Below are 18,638 nucleotides of genomic sequence, written 5' to 3'. Positions count from 1 at the left end.
AATTTCCGTGGAAAACCAAAATTTATTCTATCTTGTGTAAAAAATGATAAAATCTGAATTTTCTCTTCTTTCCACACGGACACAAACAATATCAGTTTTTTTTTTTGAATTGGTGTGTCGCTTTTTCCCTAACAAAAAACCCTCGCTTTTTCCCTAAAAAAAAACTCCCTCGCTTTTCTTGATCTGCGCTCGGCACTAGCCATCGGGCCATCAGCCCACTCTAGTTTTGGGCTCAATTGGACCGTGCGATGCGACTGACTGGGCCAGACCAAATAATCTGATTCCTTGGCCGCCACTCAGCCCTGGACCTGGAGACCCCAAGCTGTCCCGTCCGTCATCCCTGACCGCACCACAGCGCCGCCCCTGCCGCTTTCTTTCTCCCCCGCCGCCGCGCCGCTTCTTCCCCGCCGCCACAGACGCAGCCAACCACCGGTTGGTCCTTTTCTTCCCTTTCCTTTCCCCCTCATGGAGCCTCTTCTTCCGTAGCCCCCCTTCCTCGTAGCTCCCCCTTAGCCGCCACGAACCAACTCTGCGAAGCTAATGAACTTGTTTGTTTAACTGCGCTCACAGCAGCCAAGAACCATCCGACACCAGCCGCGGCGATCATGAGTATTACAGGCGAGGTCCCCGGCGAAGGCTCCGACGGCGAGGAGGTCTTCATCGACGACGAGGACATCATCAACGAGATACCCCTGGACGAGGAAGGTCAGTACTACCTGCACAAGAGCACTTTCTTGCTTACTTCTGCTTGCTCCGTGCTCACTGCTGGCCTTGCTCAGACCTCCCCGACCAAGACGACGATGACGACCAGGAAGAAGACATGATGGGTATGTATTGTGGCAGCCAACGCTAGTTTTTTCGTTTCTAATTAACTTCCTGGTTCACTTATGAGAAAATTAAGTTCTTTACCCCTGAGATTACAATATGCTAGTAATTCAAGTCTTTCTCCCGTCAATTTCTGTTGTTTCAGATGAGGTTGAGGACCATTCAGCGTATGCATTTCATGGGCATACAGGTAAGATCGATCTCGTTGAACAAACCAACTTAAGAAATCTTGTGGCTATGATTCATTCATTGTTTGCTCTAGAAAGGTTGGTACACCATGCAATTTGTAGTCTGCTACTCCCTCCCTCCGTTCTAAATTAAGTGCCTTGGGCTATGTTTGGCACTGCAAAGTATCTGAAAAACCGAAGTATGAGAAAACTGCAGTGTTTTAGTCTGTGGGCAGGGCACGTGATACTACAGTTTTGACATGTCAGAGTTTTTTCAAGTATTTATAATACCGTGATTGTTATGTGTCTACATATCCCTCACAAGATTCACCAGATTACAACGTAGCATATCAAGTCTCCAAACAGCAAGGGGATCTGGGAGATAGAGAAATAGTAGTTCAGAGAGGGAGAGAAGCAGGGGATACAAGAGAAGGCAATACACTTTGGTCAATCGACAACTTCTCACCACCTACAGGACTCGACTATAGCACCAGGAGCCATCAGCGCTGGTACACGTCAGCCACCAGAACAGCGCGTGCCTTCACCTTATTGGTCTTCAACTGGTCCATTCGGGTCCCACAATCCGAGCTGGCCGTCGGCCCACCCTTCTCAGTTTACGTCTTTGCTTCCCGGAAGGCGTATCATCAGATAGGTCCATGACATTACCTCCTCCTTGAAATCCAGCTTGTCCCCAAGCTGGTGCCTTGGGAAATTTTCGTTTCATCTCTTCGAGACACTCCCAGGTCGCCAAAGATGCAGACATACCTGACCACTTCAGCAAGACTTGACATTTAGTTGTGGTGCCTTTCTTGATCCAGCGCTTGTCCAAGATTTGTTCTGGTACTGGTGGATCAACTCCCATCGAAGGCACTTCTTTGTGTACCTCCACCTGTGCACCAACAGCTTTCTTCAACTGAGATACGTGTATGACTGGATGAATCAAACTAGTGTCAGGCAGTTTCAGTTTATATGCTACTTTGCCAACTTTTTCAAGTATTTCATAAGGCCCATAAAATCTGAAAGCAAGCTTGCGGTTCCCTTGCACTGCAACAGAGGTCTGCACGTATGGTTGCAGTTTGAGATAGACAAAATTACCCACTGCAAAGTGACGTTCAGTGCGTTTTTTATCAGCCTGGGACTTCATTCTTTGCTGTTGTCTCAGTAGATGGAGCCTAAGCAGGCCCAGCATTTGATCTCTGTCTCGAAGCCATTGCTGCAAGTCAGGAATAGCACAAGATTCAACCACATCCACACCAAAGTGCCTTGGAGCATGCCCATACAAAACTTCAAATGGTGTTTTGCCCAACGTGGAATGCACCGTAGTATTGTACCAAAACTCAGCTAAAGGAATCCATTGTAACCACTTCTTTTGGCATGAGCTGACAAAGCACCTGAGAAAGCCTTCTAAACATTGATTGACTCTCTCTGTCTGACCATCTGTTTCAGGATGTCGCGCAGAACTCATGCGCAACTCAGTGTTAGTCAGACGATACAATTCCTGCCATAGTGCACTGGTGAACACAGGATCCCTATCAGATACAATAGCTTCTGGTAGACTATGTAGTCGATACACTTCTTTCATGAAAGCCAAAGCCACAGTCAGTGCAGTAAAGGGGTGAGCAATTGGAATGAAATGTGCATACTTCGAAAACATATCCACCACTACTAAAATGCAGCTGATCCCAGAAGACAGAGGCAGCCCCGTGATGAAATCCATACTCACAATTTGCCAAGATCGTTTTGGTACTTCCAGTGGCTCCAACAGACCTGGGTATGGCAACCTCTCTGTTTTAGCTTGTTGACAGATGGAACAAGAAGCTACATAGTTTTTCACTTGCTTTTTAAGGCCAGGCCAGGAAAACAATTTTTTGATCCTATTGTAAGTAGCATGAAAACCCGAATGCCCTCCAATGGCACTAGAGTGCATGGCCTGAAGAATATCTTGCTGCACCTTGGTATTATTGCCGATCCATATTCTCCCTTTGTGCCGAATTAACCCGTTATGCAGAGTATATTTCCCTGCTTTTGAGCTGATGGCCAACTGTGCTAATTTCTCAGTAGCTGCAATATCCCGAGAGTAACCCTGTACCACAGCCTCTAGCCAGACAGGCGTGCATTTGGACACTGCCAACAATTCCTCAGTGTCAGAGTGGATATGTCGAGATAGAGCATCTGCTACACGATTATCAACCCCTTTCTTGTACATAATACGATACTGGAGGCCCAAAAGCTTGGTGAGAGCTTTGTGTTGCCATGGTGTGGTCAAGCGTTTGTCATCCAGATGAATAAGGCTCCTTTGATCAGTTCTGATGAGAAATTCGCCATGCTGCAAGTACGAGCGCCATTTATCCACAGCCATAAGGATCGCCAAACATTCCTTCTCATATGTTGATAGTCCTCTATGCCTGGGCCCCAAGGATTTGCTTAAAAAGGCAATGGGATGTTCTTGTTGCATCAAAACCGCACCAATACCTCTGCTGCAAGCATCTGTTTCTATCATGAACGGTTTAGTGAAATCTGGCAAGGCCAAAACAGGAGCTGAGACAAGAGCTGTTTTGAGAGCTTGAAACGATGCCTCTGTGTCAGCATTCCAGATGTAAGGCACTCCTTTCTTCAGCAAGTCAGTTAGAGATCGGCTTATGACACCGTAGCTTTTGATGAATTTTCTGTAGTAGCCTGTCATACCGAGGAAACTTCTTAACTCTTTAACATTTTCTGGTTGTTTCCACTTCAAGATAGGCTCCAACTTCTTCTTGTCTGTGGTGACTCCATCAGCACTGATCAAATGCCCAAGGTAGAGAATTTGTTGCTGCGCAAACATGCACTTGGACTTTTTGACTTTTAGTTCATTTGTTAACAGGATCTGAAATACAATCTCCAAGTGTTTAGCATGATCTTGCAATGTTTTGCTGTAGATTAAGATGTCGTCTACAAAAACAAACACAAATTTGCGCAAAACTGGCTCCAGTATAGTGTTCATCACCCCTTGAAAGGTAGCTGGGCCACCAGTGACTCCATATGGCATTACTTTGTACTCAAAATGACCATGATGAGTTTGGAAAGCAGTTTTGTGCACATCTTGCTCTGCCATTCTGATTTGGTGGTAACCAGAACGCAAGTCCAGACTGGTAAACCACTTAGCACCCGCCAATTCATCCAATAACTCATCAATTACTGGTAAAGGATATTTGTTCTTGACAGTGATGGCATTCAAATGTCTGAAATCACCTACCAATCTCCAAGAGAGGTCTTTCTTGCCCACCAAAAGTATGGGAGAAGCAAATGGACTAGAGCTGATTTGAATAATACCCTGTTGCAACATCTCCTTGATTTGCTTTTCAATTTCTGTTTTCTGCATGGGGCTATATCTGTATGGCCTTAGACTGACAGGGCTAGCCCCTGGTAGCAGAGGGATGGTGTGGTCAGACTTTCTGTGTGGTGGTAGTCCCCGAGGAGCGTCAAATACTGCCTCATAAGTGCTTAACACCATAGCTATGATCTGAGGAACGGTGGTTTGTTTCTGCTCCACCTCAGCCACCATGAACAGTTGCACCAGTAGTTGAATGGAATCCTGCCTCTGCATTTCATACAATTGCGGCCCAGTGATCATGTCACATGCAGAAATGTTGTACGTGATACCCTGCAATTTGCACAACTTACCCTGCCATTCAAATTCAAACCATTTTTCTGCCCAGTGAGTGGTCATGAGGCCCAGTTGTTCCAGCCATTGCATCCCAAAATGACATCATATGATGTGAGAGGCAGTACTTTCAATGTGGTTACGAAAGTACTACCCTGGCATGACCATTGACAATTAGGAATTTCTGCACTTCCTTGTAAAATGCCGCCACCAGCCACTCTCACATGTACTGGAGCTGTTAGCTGCTGCACACCTGTCATTTTTGCTGCCATACTAGCACTGATGAAATTGTTGGACGATCCTGAATCGATGAGGATCAAGACATCATGACCTTGAATACAACCCAATAAACGCATGGAGTGCAGATTTTCAGTGCCATTCATTGCTTGTTTACTGATAGACATCAATACTTCTGTTGTGTCAGCCACCGCATCAACAAAAACTTCCTGTTCTGGACTGCTTGGTTCAACTTCCACTTCACCACCTTGGATCATCGCCAATAATTCCTCCACTACATGCAACTGGACAGTAGTGGAGCATTTATGCCCATGAGCATACTTTTCCCCACATGTGAAACACAGATTCTTGGCCCGTCGATAATTTTTTAGAGCAGTTAACCGGGAATTGAGATTAGCAGACTTATCATCAACAATTGACTGCTTAGTGTTGTTGAAGTGACTGTATGTCCTTTGTACAGATCTGGAAATACCCGGCTTGATTTGCATCCGCGGCACCTCCTCTTCAATTTCCTCCTGTAATAAAGCCAAGGACACAGCAGTATCGAGGTCGTCTGGACGTTGAATCATCACTACAGCTTTAATTTCACGGCATAACCCTTCTATGAAACGTGTGATAAAGAAAATGGGATCCATATCTGGTTTGTAAGCTAACATGTGATGTCTAAGTGTGTTGAACTTTTCAATGTACTCAACTACTGAACCTGTTTGTTTCAGCTTAAAGGCTTGCCTATACAACAACTGAAATTGCCCCCTATCAAAAATGTTGTTAATTTTTTCACATAACAACTCCCAGGTGAAACTATCTAGTTGGTTCTCAACACTTTGCAGCCACATAGCCGCATTTCCCGAAAAATGCATGGTAGCATACTCCACTTGCTGATTTGTGTCTACTGAAAACAGCCTAAAGTATTTTTCAGCAGCTTTCTGCCATAGCCTAGGATTTTCACCATCAAACCGTGGAAATTCAGTTTGTGGAGGAGCATGAGCGACACGATTAACACTACTAGCAGACTGAGATTCAGTAACTGGAACAATCGCAAGAGTGTTTTGGCTGTTGGTGGTACCTGTGACCGGGGCAGACAGTGGAATCATGGTTCCATCTGTCTGAACCCCGGTGTTGAGGACGACGCCGTGGCCAAGTTGCCTGGAGTTCAACGCCTGCATCGTCGCCCCGTCTTTGATGTGGACGGAGGTTGCAGGGGGCTTCGCTGCACCTGGAGCCGAGTTGGGCGGCGTTCCCAGGGCGCTGAGGCCAACTCCCACCACCATACGGTCCACCTGCTTGCGCAGATCATCGACCGAAGAACTGAGATCTGAGACCTGTGTGTCGATATTACTCTTCCATGAATTGAGCGTTTGAATGGATTGTGCCGTGGCATCCACGGATGCCTGTGTGCTCTCCAGCTTGGACTCCATTGATGAGAGCCCCGTCTTGAGATTCAACGACATCTCCGCTATCATCTTCTGCAATTCCTCCATATTGGCACCCAAAGCGTCGATCCGCTCCGATGTATTCCACCGCGTTTGATGTGGCCGCTCCAGCGCGAGATCCCGACGTGCTCAACCCGAATCGAGCGACCAATCGAGGGCGTTCCTTTCGGAATCTCTGTGCCAAACGCCGAAGCGATTCAGCGCCTGTCGAACTGGATTTACTGTCTCAGATCAAGGGATTCTACAAGCAACGCCCAGAATTGATTGGAATCTGATACCAATTGTTATGTGTCTACATATCCCTCACAAGATTCACCAGATTACAACGTAGCATATCAAGTCTCCAAACAGCAAGGGGATCTGGGAGATAGAGAAATAGTAGTTCAGAGAGGGAGAGAAGCAGGGGATACAAGAGAAGGCAATACACTTTGGTCAATCGACAACTTCTCACCACCTACAGGACTCGACTATAGCACCAGGAGCCATCAGCGCTGGTACACGTCAGCCACCAGAACAGCGCGTGCCTTCACCTTATTGGTCTTCAACTGGTCCATTCGGGTCCCGCAATCCGAGCTGGCCGTCGGCCCACCCTTCTCAGTTTACGTCTTTGCTTCCCGGAAGGCGTATCATCAGATAGGTCCATGACAGTGATCACCTGTTTGGCTAGCCATGATTTTGTTGACGCACCGGCGAGAGCGACACAGAAAGATGGTAATTTCAGTCTCTGGTAGATGCCTTGCGCTCAGGAAGGTAGCCATAGTAATAATAGCTTAATGGGCTGCTCGATTCTGCCTTTGGCTACGTAGGAGGCTAGCATACTGATTGACATTCGATCTGCCAGTAATGCCGCGGTGCACTAGCAATTGTCTAGATCGATTAGTAGATAGTAATACTACGCCAACATAATGCAGAGACTAGAGAGCCACTGAGGTATTCTTGAGTTTCTCAGTTTTGAAAAAAGTGTCCGCGACTTCTTTTTTCTAAAACTGAGAAAATACTGCAGTTTTGGACATACCGAAGTATAAAAAAAAACAGTTTTTTTTGTTGCAGCCAAACACCTCAAAGTATTAAAAACTAAATTATGTGAACACTGTGGTATTCTTAGATACTTTGAAAGTACTTAACTAACAAACAGAGCCTTAACTTTTTGTACATACAGATGTATCTACAACTAAAATTAGTCTAGATACATCCGAATCTAGACAAAAACTGAGATACTTATTTTAGAACAGAAGGAGTATATCATACGGTACAAGGGTACCTTTGCATTGAAAACAATTATGGTAATAGCTTGTTTGATATCTTGGGTACAGATGAGGTCTTCGCTGCTGCGTGCAGTCCTACAGACGCATCGCTTGTTGTTTCTGGAGGTAAAGATGACAGAGGGTTTCTTTGGAGGATTGGATCTGCAGAGGATGTTCAGGAGCTGCCTGGTATGGTTGACTCATCTTCTTAGTCTGATTGGGATTTCCGTGCTAGATTTTTTGTATGTAAATGTTTATCAGGACTTTCTCTATGCTTCGTCAACTTTACAGTATTATTTCTCAAATGTGTCCTTTCTGTTTCTTTTATTATAACTCTGAAAGTATTATTGATATATTGCAGCAAGTCTTTCATAGATTTTTTGGCAAATAATTATATCTATGTTCCTGTTGCTTTGATTTTTGTACGTAAACTTGTTGATGCTTCCCTAGAATTTTCTAAGCTTACATAATATTTGTTGCCTATACAGGACATAAAGATACTGTCTGCACTGTGGCTTTCAGTTCAGATGGGAAATTGGTGGCCTGTGGAAGCATGGATGGACAGATAAATGTATGGAATACAGCTACACGAACACTTCAGGGAACACTTGAGGGATCTGATTCAGGCTTTGAGGTGAGATGGTGCTGGTTGCTTTCATCTGTTTAGCTGAACATATTGCGTAACTGTTTCCGTTGCTAAATCCTTGTTTCATGTTCTTTAACTATATATAGGTACTTTATGATTGATTATGTCTTTGGTTTTGCAGTGGCTTAAATGGCATCCGCGAGGTCACTTGATAATTGCCGGATCAGAAGACTGTAATGTATGGATGTGGAATGCCGACCACAATGCCTTTCTGAATACATTTGCTGGCCACAGTAGCACAGTGACATGTGGTGACTTTACCCCTGATGGTACTTAGCAATTTCCTTAGTGTTATTTAATTTTATGTATATTAACGTGATTAAGCTGCCTCTTAATATGGTATAAAATATATCATCCCTGTCTGGACTTTATTTAGTCCTGTTTTCTGGAATGCCTTGCATGAATTTTTTCTCCTGTACGTGACAATCTGTTTGTAGTTATCAACACAGTGCTTCTTCATATCAATTCAGACTTTAGAGAAACATATGGGTGTGTATTTGATATTTCTGCTACTAACTGTGTTCTAAATTAACTCCAGTTAAACTAAAAGTTGATGATGCTTTAACATCTTAGATCCTTTTTTCACTTGCTTACTTTGGAAGTTAAGATCCCCAATGTAGCATATCCTTTTTTAGCTAATTCACATGTTTCTTTATGAAGGTAAGCTTATTTGTAGCGGATCAGATGATGCAACATTGAGGATATGGGACCCTAAAAGTGCACAGTGCAGACATGTCGTTCGGGGTAAATTATTGTCTATGTTGTAATTACCTTATATTCATATGTTTGTTTTTATGCGTTCTCTGTCAACCCTGAACTTTACTGTCTGATCTTCTTACCTCAATGTAGGTCATAGCTACCATACTCAAGGATTGACATGCTTAGCTGTTACATGGGACTCCCAGTCTATTGTTAGCGGCTCTCAGGATAGTTCCGTGCACATCGTGAGTATAAACTCAGGCCAGGTGGGTGTATGACATGATTTCGCACTACTTTTTTTTTTTAGCAAAAAGGTTGATGAAGCACTCCCATCCATGCTGAATGAGCTTTGAGTCCTCATCCAAGTTGGCTTACAATGAAAAGTATCTGATGCAATTTGTGGTTCTAACTATATTTTGCATTGTAGATCATGCAAAAATAATTAATTATTGATCACCTTATTTTGCCTATAGTGATTTCTGCAGAGTTTTTTTTCTCAGATATACTGCAGGGCTATGTTTTCTTAGGAAAGTCACATGTAACCTGATGGTAGTTTTTAAAAGTTTTAGAAACATGTGCCACGGCTTTGCAGCTAAGCTAAGATTTGATTTGTGTGTAACAAGTGTTGTTGGTTGTTTCTGCAGGTTGTTGGCTCACTAGTTGGCCACACTAATTCCGTCGAGTGCATTGGCATCTCACCAAGGTACTTCTTCGTGATACGTTCTTGGATTGTTGGACTCTGCATGGTAAAATCTGTTGTCACAATGCACATTGCCTTCCTATTGACCTAGCTAGCTCCGCCCCTGTTCTGTGCAGGTACCACTGGGTGGCTACAGGGAGCATTGATCAAACTCTCATTATCTGGGACCTCGCTCATCAAGCAATTCGATCCACCTGCGAGCACGATGTGAGTGTAGAAATCAGCCGATCTATTCATGTCTCTTGTATTTTTATGTTGCTATGAACTTACTGTTATTGGTGGCTGTTTGATATGCAGGAGGGTGTGACATGCCTTGCGTGGCTGGGTTCGTCGAGGTATGTGGCGTCAGGATGCGTTGATGGGACGGTGCGCATCTGGGACAGCCTCTCTGGGGACCTGGCTCGCACGTTCACCGGACACATCGATGCCGTGCAATCGCTGGCCGTCTCTGCAGACGGCAACTCCCTCGTCTCGGTGTCCTCGGATAAGTCTGCCCGCGTCTTTGACATTTCCATGTTCAAGTAAAGATATATGTAGCAGCAAGCCAAGATTGGCTCCTCGCCTTGCATGGTCGGGATATGTACTTGTATTCAGCTGTGCAAGCAACTTATGCTTGATATTGATGTTTGAAATGGCTTGGTATTTTGCTGTATATTCCATGGATTCATGCATCCCAGGTTGTGCAGGGATGCTCTGGCTGCTGCTGCTCTCTCTCTCACACAGGTTGTGCAGAGATGTAATTAAGTTCTCCATTGTGGAAATTGAAGTCAATGTAGCTGAAAACAACGCATATCATGTCAGCTAATTTGAACTGTCTTCGCATTCAAAGCTGAAAAGCAGATTTGACCTGAGAGGTACACACACAAGGTCTCCTGACCGCAGCGGAGGAGAACGAGGAGAGCTCGAGTTGGTTTTGTATGGAAGAGGGGAGCAGAGTTGCAGCCGCGTGACGCGAGGAGAGAACGGAGCCGGAATCGATTTGAATGTGTTACTATTGCTTTCGATAGCACGGGAAACAGGGGAAGCTATGAATCGGAACCGGAATAGGCGGGTGGTAATACACATACGACGCGTGCCGTCAAAATTTCCCCCAAAGATACTAGGTTTCTCTACTAATCCTTTCCTGTCTTCTGAAGTTCTGATGCTACGGTGGGAGAGCGAGATGGCGGAGCCGGATCAGACGCACACGACGGACATGGACACGACGGCGACGGAGGCGCACACGGAGGAGACAGACACGGACACAACGGATACGGAAGAATCTACGACGGACACGGACGGTGTGCCGGAGCTGACGCCGGAGGAGATGGCGCGGTTACTGGAGCCAGACCCGGAGCCCACGGCCGAGGAGAAGGCGCTGCAGGCTCTCCACCTCGTCCGCTGCCGAGAATTCACAGAGCACGACCCCAAGACGAACGCCTACGTCTGCACCCGCTTCTGCGACTTCAACATCGCCTTCTTCGACCTCGACCAAGAGTGTAAGCATACACATCCCACAACCATCTCATATGAATCTCGTTTAGCAATTGATCATATTTTTATCATTGAGAAAAATCAATTGATCGTATAGACTGAGATGTCCGGCCCAGGGGTGGGTATATACATCACTTTGATCAGTTAACCCGACAAAATCGGCTAGGGAATATGAGGGTTTGGAGTGTATCCCTCTGTCTATATCCGAGTAGTGATTCATCCTCCTGTTGTTGCTTCTGATTTGTGTTTCTAACCTACTTTTACAGCTGAAGCGATCCATGGGCTGCCACTCCAAGAGCTAAGCAATTCTCAGTGGAGGTCGATTGTAGGATCATCCGTAAATGTCGTTTCATTGAAGGTGATCGAATCTGACGTGGGCTACCCGATCAACGTGTTTGGTACCGTGATTGCGAGGGATCAGGTCGACTACAAGTGTGTCTACCTGTTCCGGCGTGAAAGGGATGATTCCCAGTGCATCGAGTCGCCGGTATGTTTCTGTCCCTCTCTTGAACCCTCTTGGTTTTTGCTCAAATATTACCAGCATTGCCGACCAAATCTCAATGACACCTTCAGTGTAAATCCATCGTGGACAAAAGATGTCCACATTAACTTGTATATGGAAATTTCAGACTAGTTATGTACATACATTTTGGTTACTGATTGTTTTCCCAAAACCCCTGTGCAGGAGGACATCCTAACTCTGACAGGTCCAAGTCGAGGATTTGTTGTATCAGACAGAATGTTTTTCGAGATCAATCTAAAGATCAAGGGTGATGCGACCACAGACGACCAAGATTTTAGCAAAGGTGTGATAGAATACTCGCGTCTCCCCCTTATCTCTTCCAAGAGACCGGTGACTGAGCTGCTAACTAGCTGGCGGAGCAAGGTGGAATTGGTGTTAGCGCCTGTTCCATATCCCGTGGCAGCTACACTCAAGGTCAATATTTTGAATGGGTCGCGTGATACCCCTTTCAACGGCAAAATCACCGCTTGGACTACTGGAAATGTCGATGATCATATCATTCTATATGAATATGATGGTACTAACACCTCTATGGGCACTGGGAAATTAATTGAAGACAGTGGCTCTGTTGTGTTAACTCGAAATTTGGTTGCTGTCCCTGTCCCCATCCCCCCATTTGATGAAGATGAAGAAATTGTGATCAATGTCTGTTTTATTACCGGTAACGACGAGGATGAACGCACCCTGGTCACTATACAATACCCTCAGGAGGAAAAGGTTTGCAACCACGGCCGGTATGAGCTACAAGTTAAGGTTTCTTGGACAGCTATTGTAAGGCGGCCGATGAGCAAAGGTATTCATAGAAGATGGTGTTCTGTGCCTAGGAATCCATTAGCAGCCTTCTCTGTGCATCAACACAAGTTCTGTTGAAGTTTGTGGAGATCAAAAGTTCAGTTGAAGATCCCATCTGTACAAGAGGTTGTCCAATGTTGTGCACTGAAATAGGCAGCTAGCTTAGGTTGAAACGCTTATTTAATATATTTACATCTGAATTACATTTCTCGGATGTTCAGATAACTTCTGTACAATCTAATTCACTGTTAATTCTTATTTTGCTGCATCATGTGCTTGCTTTTGTCTGGAAAATCAAGCTCAAAATTTAATTGTAGTACAGTTAAGACTTGTACTCTGTTTGCTACACAGGGGATCACTATATGTAATTGACTACAAAACAAAACAAGCGAGGGCGCTTCTTACATCCTATATAGATGGCTCAGCAAGGCTTTCACCGGTTCATCTAGGTTAACACAGGCTCCATTGGCACAAACTCTTTGTTTGATTGGCTTCTCTAGCATAAATTTCTTAGCCTTGTCCCAAACACAGTCCACATCGGTCCGGTGTTCCATGATGATAGTTTTTTCGACTAAATAATAAAATATCTATACTACATCTCAAATACATGAAACTGAAATTTGTTAGAAAAGCAAAATTGCTGCTTCCAGATTGCATACATTTTTAAAGTACACCATAAGGCCAACTAATTAGTGTGGGTTGTTGAATATATTTTCTTAATGTTGCAACGCGCAGCTAGTGTGGTGATATGGTGGAGTGCTCAGCGGATACACGGGGTGTTTGGTGACAGAAATATGGCACATTGAACCTATAAAAAATTCTAGTAAGTATAATAGTATTGAATACGAAGATCTCACGGTGTCTGCACCGTGCAGATGCAAAAAAAAACATGTTGGCATGCAAGCAGAACGAACCTTTTTTTTTTGTTTCAACAGGGGAAATTGTAAGAAAAAGAGAGGAGAAGAACGTTGTGCTCAAATTAATTCCTTCCACTGAAGACTCTGAAAGTTAGTGTACCTTCTCCTACTTATCAATTCAAGTCTAGAGAGAGTCTAACCCGATACGGTGGTGAAGAAAAGATGGTCGAGTCAGAGATGCCGAGGTTGTAGCCGAAGAGGATGTCGCTGCTGTCAGTGACACGAAGGTCAGCACCACGAACATGGATATAGTTTGTACACAAAGACTCCTATTTTTGTTAATCATGCAGAATCAGGATATAAATAAGCAACAATTCAACTGATTAAGGGCTAGTTTGGTTGGCGTCCTCGGCTCCATGCCTAGAAAATATTGAGCCTGGCTTGGCCCTCGAAAATTCAAAATAACTGCCTGGCCAGGCTAGCCTGAGATAGATGCGTTCGTTTTGTGTCCACGGCCTGGCCAACTGAATCTCTATTGTCAGGCCATAAAAACTTATTATACCATGATCAACTTCACTGGATAGCACGCAGGAAACGGTATTATTAGCCTCCCAGGCTTGAGCTAGGCGATCGATTTAGAACGCCTTGGCCAGGCTAATGACGTGTCTCTGCTGCTGCCAGGTTAATGACTCTGCCATATGCTCTCCAGGCCAGGATACTCTTCATTCTCGAGGATGCAAACCAAACAACTTCTAGGCAGGTCTCAGGGAGACTCCAGGCCAGGCAGCTTTTTGTCAGGCCTCCAACCAAACAAGCTCTACAGAAGTGGTTACAAAAAGTCAGACCAATGGTGTTCACCATTAATTTTAGGGTTCTAAAAGTTAAATACATATACCATTAAAAATAATATATGAAATTGATAGATATATAAAGATAACTTCATGATACATAATAAAACAATGTTGCTTACAAAATGATATAACAATCTGTTCTTTCTATATCTGAATAGAACCGGAAACCATCTGATGTTTCAGACCACTCTAGCAAAATAGGAACATTTATGAGTTAAGCAAAAATGCAATGTTTCTTGAGAACCTTTCCATGTCAGAAATGTACCACCGTACATGAATAATTAAAGATACCATAGGACCAAGGGGTCTTCATGGGCAGGTGGCCTAACCCAACGAATAAATTTTCAGAAGGAAAATCATACTTCATAACAATTATGGAACCTCTCAATTCTAGACAAAAAAGACACGCGATACATTTACCGCCTGCACTGGAAAGAGAGCTCTGTCACCATCATCATCATCCTGCCGAATTGCAGGCAATTATGGCCCAATTGGAAAATCGATTTGAATGTTTCCAGTGGTCATTGTTGCCTTTGTTGTAGATAAGTTTCGATAATTTTTGTGAGAGTTTTGTTTAGTCATTTGTACCAGGATCTGAATGATTTCAAACATATGGGCAAATGTCCCTTCTTCATCATTGTCCCCAGCAAGTCTTTGTGGCGTACAAAATGCTTGAGTATCTCAGGTTGCATGGTTGGGTTGTAGTTTGCATTTGTTCTCATGCTTGTAAATTGGTTTAGCATATCGGCATATGTTTTGTTAGTTTCAGGGAATATGACATATGGATTTAATTACAACATCTTGAAGACAACAGAAAATTAAGAGAAAGCATATAGCAGACTTTGGATGCAATCTTAAGTAAAGCGTGTGATCTGCATATCAATCAAACTGCATCGCCCACAAAGATCAATTAGAGTTCAGAATGAGCAAATACTGAAATAGATTAATATATCTGTCAAATTTTCTAGCAATACTGATGCAGAAGCATGCCCATCTAAATAACCCTGTAATAATCAGCTACACCTAGGAACGCCACGCCATCTACGGGAAGAAGCATCAAACTGTGAGCACTACTAAAAACTTCAAAAGGCCAATGGATAAACATTAGAAGATTCAGATGTGAAACAGGCCCCGAAATTCTGAACCCATTATAGAGAAGAAGTATCAAATAATTGGTGTGGACAAACAAATATAATCTTTGGGGAAATCATTAGAAAGCATATATAGGACTGTGAAATCTGAACCAAGCAGTAAAGAACAAATCTTCATTGTGGCATTCTGTCACCTACCTAGCGTTTCTCTTAACTGGAGTAGTTTTTGTCCAGAACAGGGCACACCTCATGAGCCCTCACTGATGGAATCAAATGGCCTCCTGTGCATTCCGTGTTTTTTCAATCCATCCACATCATGTATTTTGCCCGAGGAACAGGAGGATCTGCCGCCACCGCCAGGCCTCGAATAGCCGGGCGCCGCCTGTCATCCGCCTTGCTGGCGCAAAATCGATCTAGAGTGTGGACCTAGAGACCGGAACACACACACATCAATCGACGTCAAGCAATCGCCAGCAGCACACACGTATCAGGGCATGGTCAAAGGGTCGAGGCGAAGTGGAGTATAGTAGGCCTTGACGAGGCATGGGGGATTGTGGCAACAGCAAACGCCCTGCACCAGCTTCCTCGTGGGCGACAGTATCGAGCCCACCGTCACCACCACCGCAACCCTCCCACTGCCTCCGTCGCCGGAAAAGAAGAAAAAAAAGGAACAGCCGCCACCTATCCCTATGCAGGCCGACCATGCACCGGCAAAACGCTGAGAGAGCTGCGATTGCAACAGCATTAAGGTGTTTAGGTAAAAATGATCAAGGTAACTTTCTTGGAGCATCAGCCATGACGTGCCCTGGAGTTTCTAATCTGGTGGTTTTGGGGACACTTGCATGCCGAGACGATCTAGCTTCAACTAGTGATTTATCTTGTCCTAAAATCATTGTTGCTTCTGACTGTAATGTAGTAGCTGATGATATTGTGAATAGAAGGGGAGATAGACATGGAAGTAGTATCAAAGAAGTCGAAGCCACGGTTGCGGAGAAGACTGACTGCTATTTTATTCAGCAAGGGCGTATGTCGAACAAGGAGGCCCCTTGCCTACCAAAGCATGCTTTGGCTCTAGACGAGGGACACCATTTGTGGTTGTTATACACTCCATATGATGTTACTACGCCTGTAAACATTTTGAATCAATAAATCAAAGTATGCTTTGCACTAAAAAAAAAGTAATCGTGCATATCTATTAATAGAAAATCGTTTTTTTTTTTGCCTGAAAACATACGCATTGCTGTCTAAAACTGAGGGTGTATCTTTTTGTATAAGAGTTTTAACGATCTTTGCTTTTGTATTGGAGTAATAAAACCAAGTAAAAGGGTATTCATATTGCTATGCCTTTAATAATAAATTAAATTAGATACTGGAGAGATCTTTTTGTAGATATAAGTACAATTAAATACTCAAGACCCCTCAAAGAAATTAAATGCTCAAGATTTCACAAAATAATGTTGAAATATCATGTACATATTCTATTTATAATACAAAATTCATTTATTTCACCTAAAAGGTACACCATTTATTTAGTGCTCACATGTTTAATGTTGGGCATTAGGAAGATTTTAAATGCTCAAGATTTTGCACAGTAAAGTATTATTCTAATTAAATCCTATATATTTTCTTTATGGAGAAACTCTCCTGTCGTAGATAGTGTGAGTTGCCATAGGCTAATTGCTCTTGGCGCCTCTCTCATCACAAAATGTTTCAGTTTTGTGTAGGACTGCACATCTTCGTCCTAAGCATGACCTCTCTTGCTCATCAAAGCTTAGGAGGTTCAATTCATCTAGCCAACCAAGAGGTAAATATCAGTAAACAATTGATTGAATTGTTCCACTTATGCATACAGGAGCTTATATTTTCCATATTCATCAATGAAAGCATCACATCACTCTATGTCATACGTTGTGAATATAGCCATTCCCTCTGATCATAATAACAGTCTCTAATTTAGTATAAAGTTATACTAATTCAGTGACACTTAATATTGATCAGAGGGAGTAGAAATGGTTTAGTGGAGACATGGGTGCAATGGATTGCATAAAGGATTTCCAATTTTTTTGGACCACCCCTAGTATTGTAGGTTTACATCTAAACTTTTATTCCTAGTTTTTTTTATACATTTCATCTTGTTTATTTGCTGGCAATTGAGAGATACAATTGTACATGCATTGAAGATTTCATACCTTCCTATATCTAAGAGTTAGCATTTTTTTTTGGAATCTAGAAGCTTGTTCATGGTTGGGTACATGATTTCTAGACCTACTAGTAAATGAAATCTCATATTTATGACCAAGATGGCATATACGATGCAATTTATGGCCATCACCACCTCGGACATGCCAATGCTGGTTTGTAAGCAATGTGTGCTTTTGAAATGCAAGTTCTTTGCTTGGATGGTTATCCAAAATAGGATTTGGACGACTGATAGGCTTGAGAGGCATGGATGGGAAAATTGTGGTCGGTGCAAGCTTTACAACCAAGTTCAAGAGTCTGCGGTGCACCTTCTCTTTAAGTGTAGATTCATGATTAGAGTTTGGTCGAATGCGAAGACTTGGATAGGTCTTAATGACATCACCCCTTCTGATTGTCACATTGCTCCTTCAGTGAAGAGGTTGTGGACCGTTGTGATCCATAGAACAAGCCAATTTAGGAAGGCCCTTCCGTCTTTCGTAATGATCACCTTGTGGGAAATTTGGAAGGAGAAAAATGCGAGGGCTTTCCAAAACCAATACCCCACAATTATGTTGGTGTTCAAGAAAATCGAGATGGAACCTAAGATGTGGTCGCTAGCTAGCACTACAAGGATTCCAGTCTATTGCAACAAAATTTATTGCAACGCCAATTTTATGTTGCAATAAATTGCAATATTACCTCAAATTATTTATTTGTGGCAATATGAGGCGTGTATTACAACAATCACCGAACATTGCATTAAACAAGGCTTTCGTCGCAATAGAAGCTAGTTATTGCAACACAATGTTAGAGCGTGGCAATAATCTCGACATATTTCCATGATTTTATTACGTTGCAATAGATAGTTCCATCGTTGCAATAGGGAACATATATTGCAACAAAATATATATTCATGGCAATATTTTACACATATTGCCACAATATTTTCTTGTTGCCAAATAGTACATGATATTGCAACGATATTTTATACTCTGGGTTATTGCCTATGATGTTATTTTTAGGCGATTACGGACAATTCAGATCATCGTAATCATTTTCTATGATGTGTTCAAACGACTAGCGGGCCAACTCAGTTGTTCAGCCTATATGTCGTGTCCATGTGTGTGTCACCTCAATTGTTTTGCGTTTGTGGCGTGCCCATGTATCGATTTTCCTAATCAAACTAGCCATGATCAATATCTAACGTGTGGAACCCCAATCATAGGGTTCAACTTAGGTATGGGACCCTAATATTTAGGCAAAAATACAGATGAACACGAAC

The 18,638-nt window shown here is 43.3% G+C and overlaps 2 protein-coding genes across 2 annotated transcripts; both read left to right on the top strand.

The window, feature by feature from the left end:
• Positions 1-302: 302 nt before the first annotated feature.
• Positions 303-10,377, top strand: LOC127331741 (uncharacterized). The gene is made up of 12 exons (XM_051357924.2): positions 303-432; positions 571-705; positions 780-827; positions 971-1,015; positions 7,616-7,735; positions 8,035-8,180; positions 8,314-8,461; positions 8,853-8,936; positions 9,042-9,157; positions 9,536-9,594; positions 9,708-9,798; positions 9,889-10,377. Exons 2-12 carry the CDS (start codon positions 606-608, stop codon positions 10,114-10,116), a joined length of 1,185 nt encoding a protein of 394 aa, XP_051213884.1. The 5' UTR covers positions 303-432; positions 571-605; the 3' UTR covers positions 10,117-10,377.
• A 241-nt stretch (positions 10,378-10,618) lies between these two features.
• Positions 10,619-12,650, top strand: LOC127328353 (uncharacterized). Its single transcript, XM_051354958.1, has 3 exons — positions 10,619-11,069; positions 11,331-11,551; positions 11,750-12,650. The coding sequence occupies exons 1-3, from the start codon at positions 10,619-10,621 to the stop codon at positions 12,455-12,457; spliced, it is 1,380 nt and encodes a 459-aa protein (XP_051210918.1). The 3' UTR covers positions 12,458-12,650.
• The last annotated feature ends 5,988 nt before the right edge of the window (positions 12,651-18,638 follow it).

This window comes from Lolium perenne, chromosome 2, assembly GCF_019359855.2.
Source record: "Lolium perenne isolate Kyuss_39 chromosome 2, Kyuss_2.0, whole genome shotgun sequence".
Lineage (NCBI taxonomy): Eukaryota > Viridiplantae > Streptophyta > Magnoliopsida > Poales > Poaceae > Lolium > Lolium perenne.
Note: the sequence above shows the minus strand (reverse complement) of the source record. Positions and strands in the feature narration are given on the sequence as shown.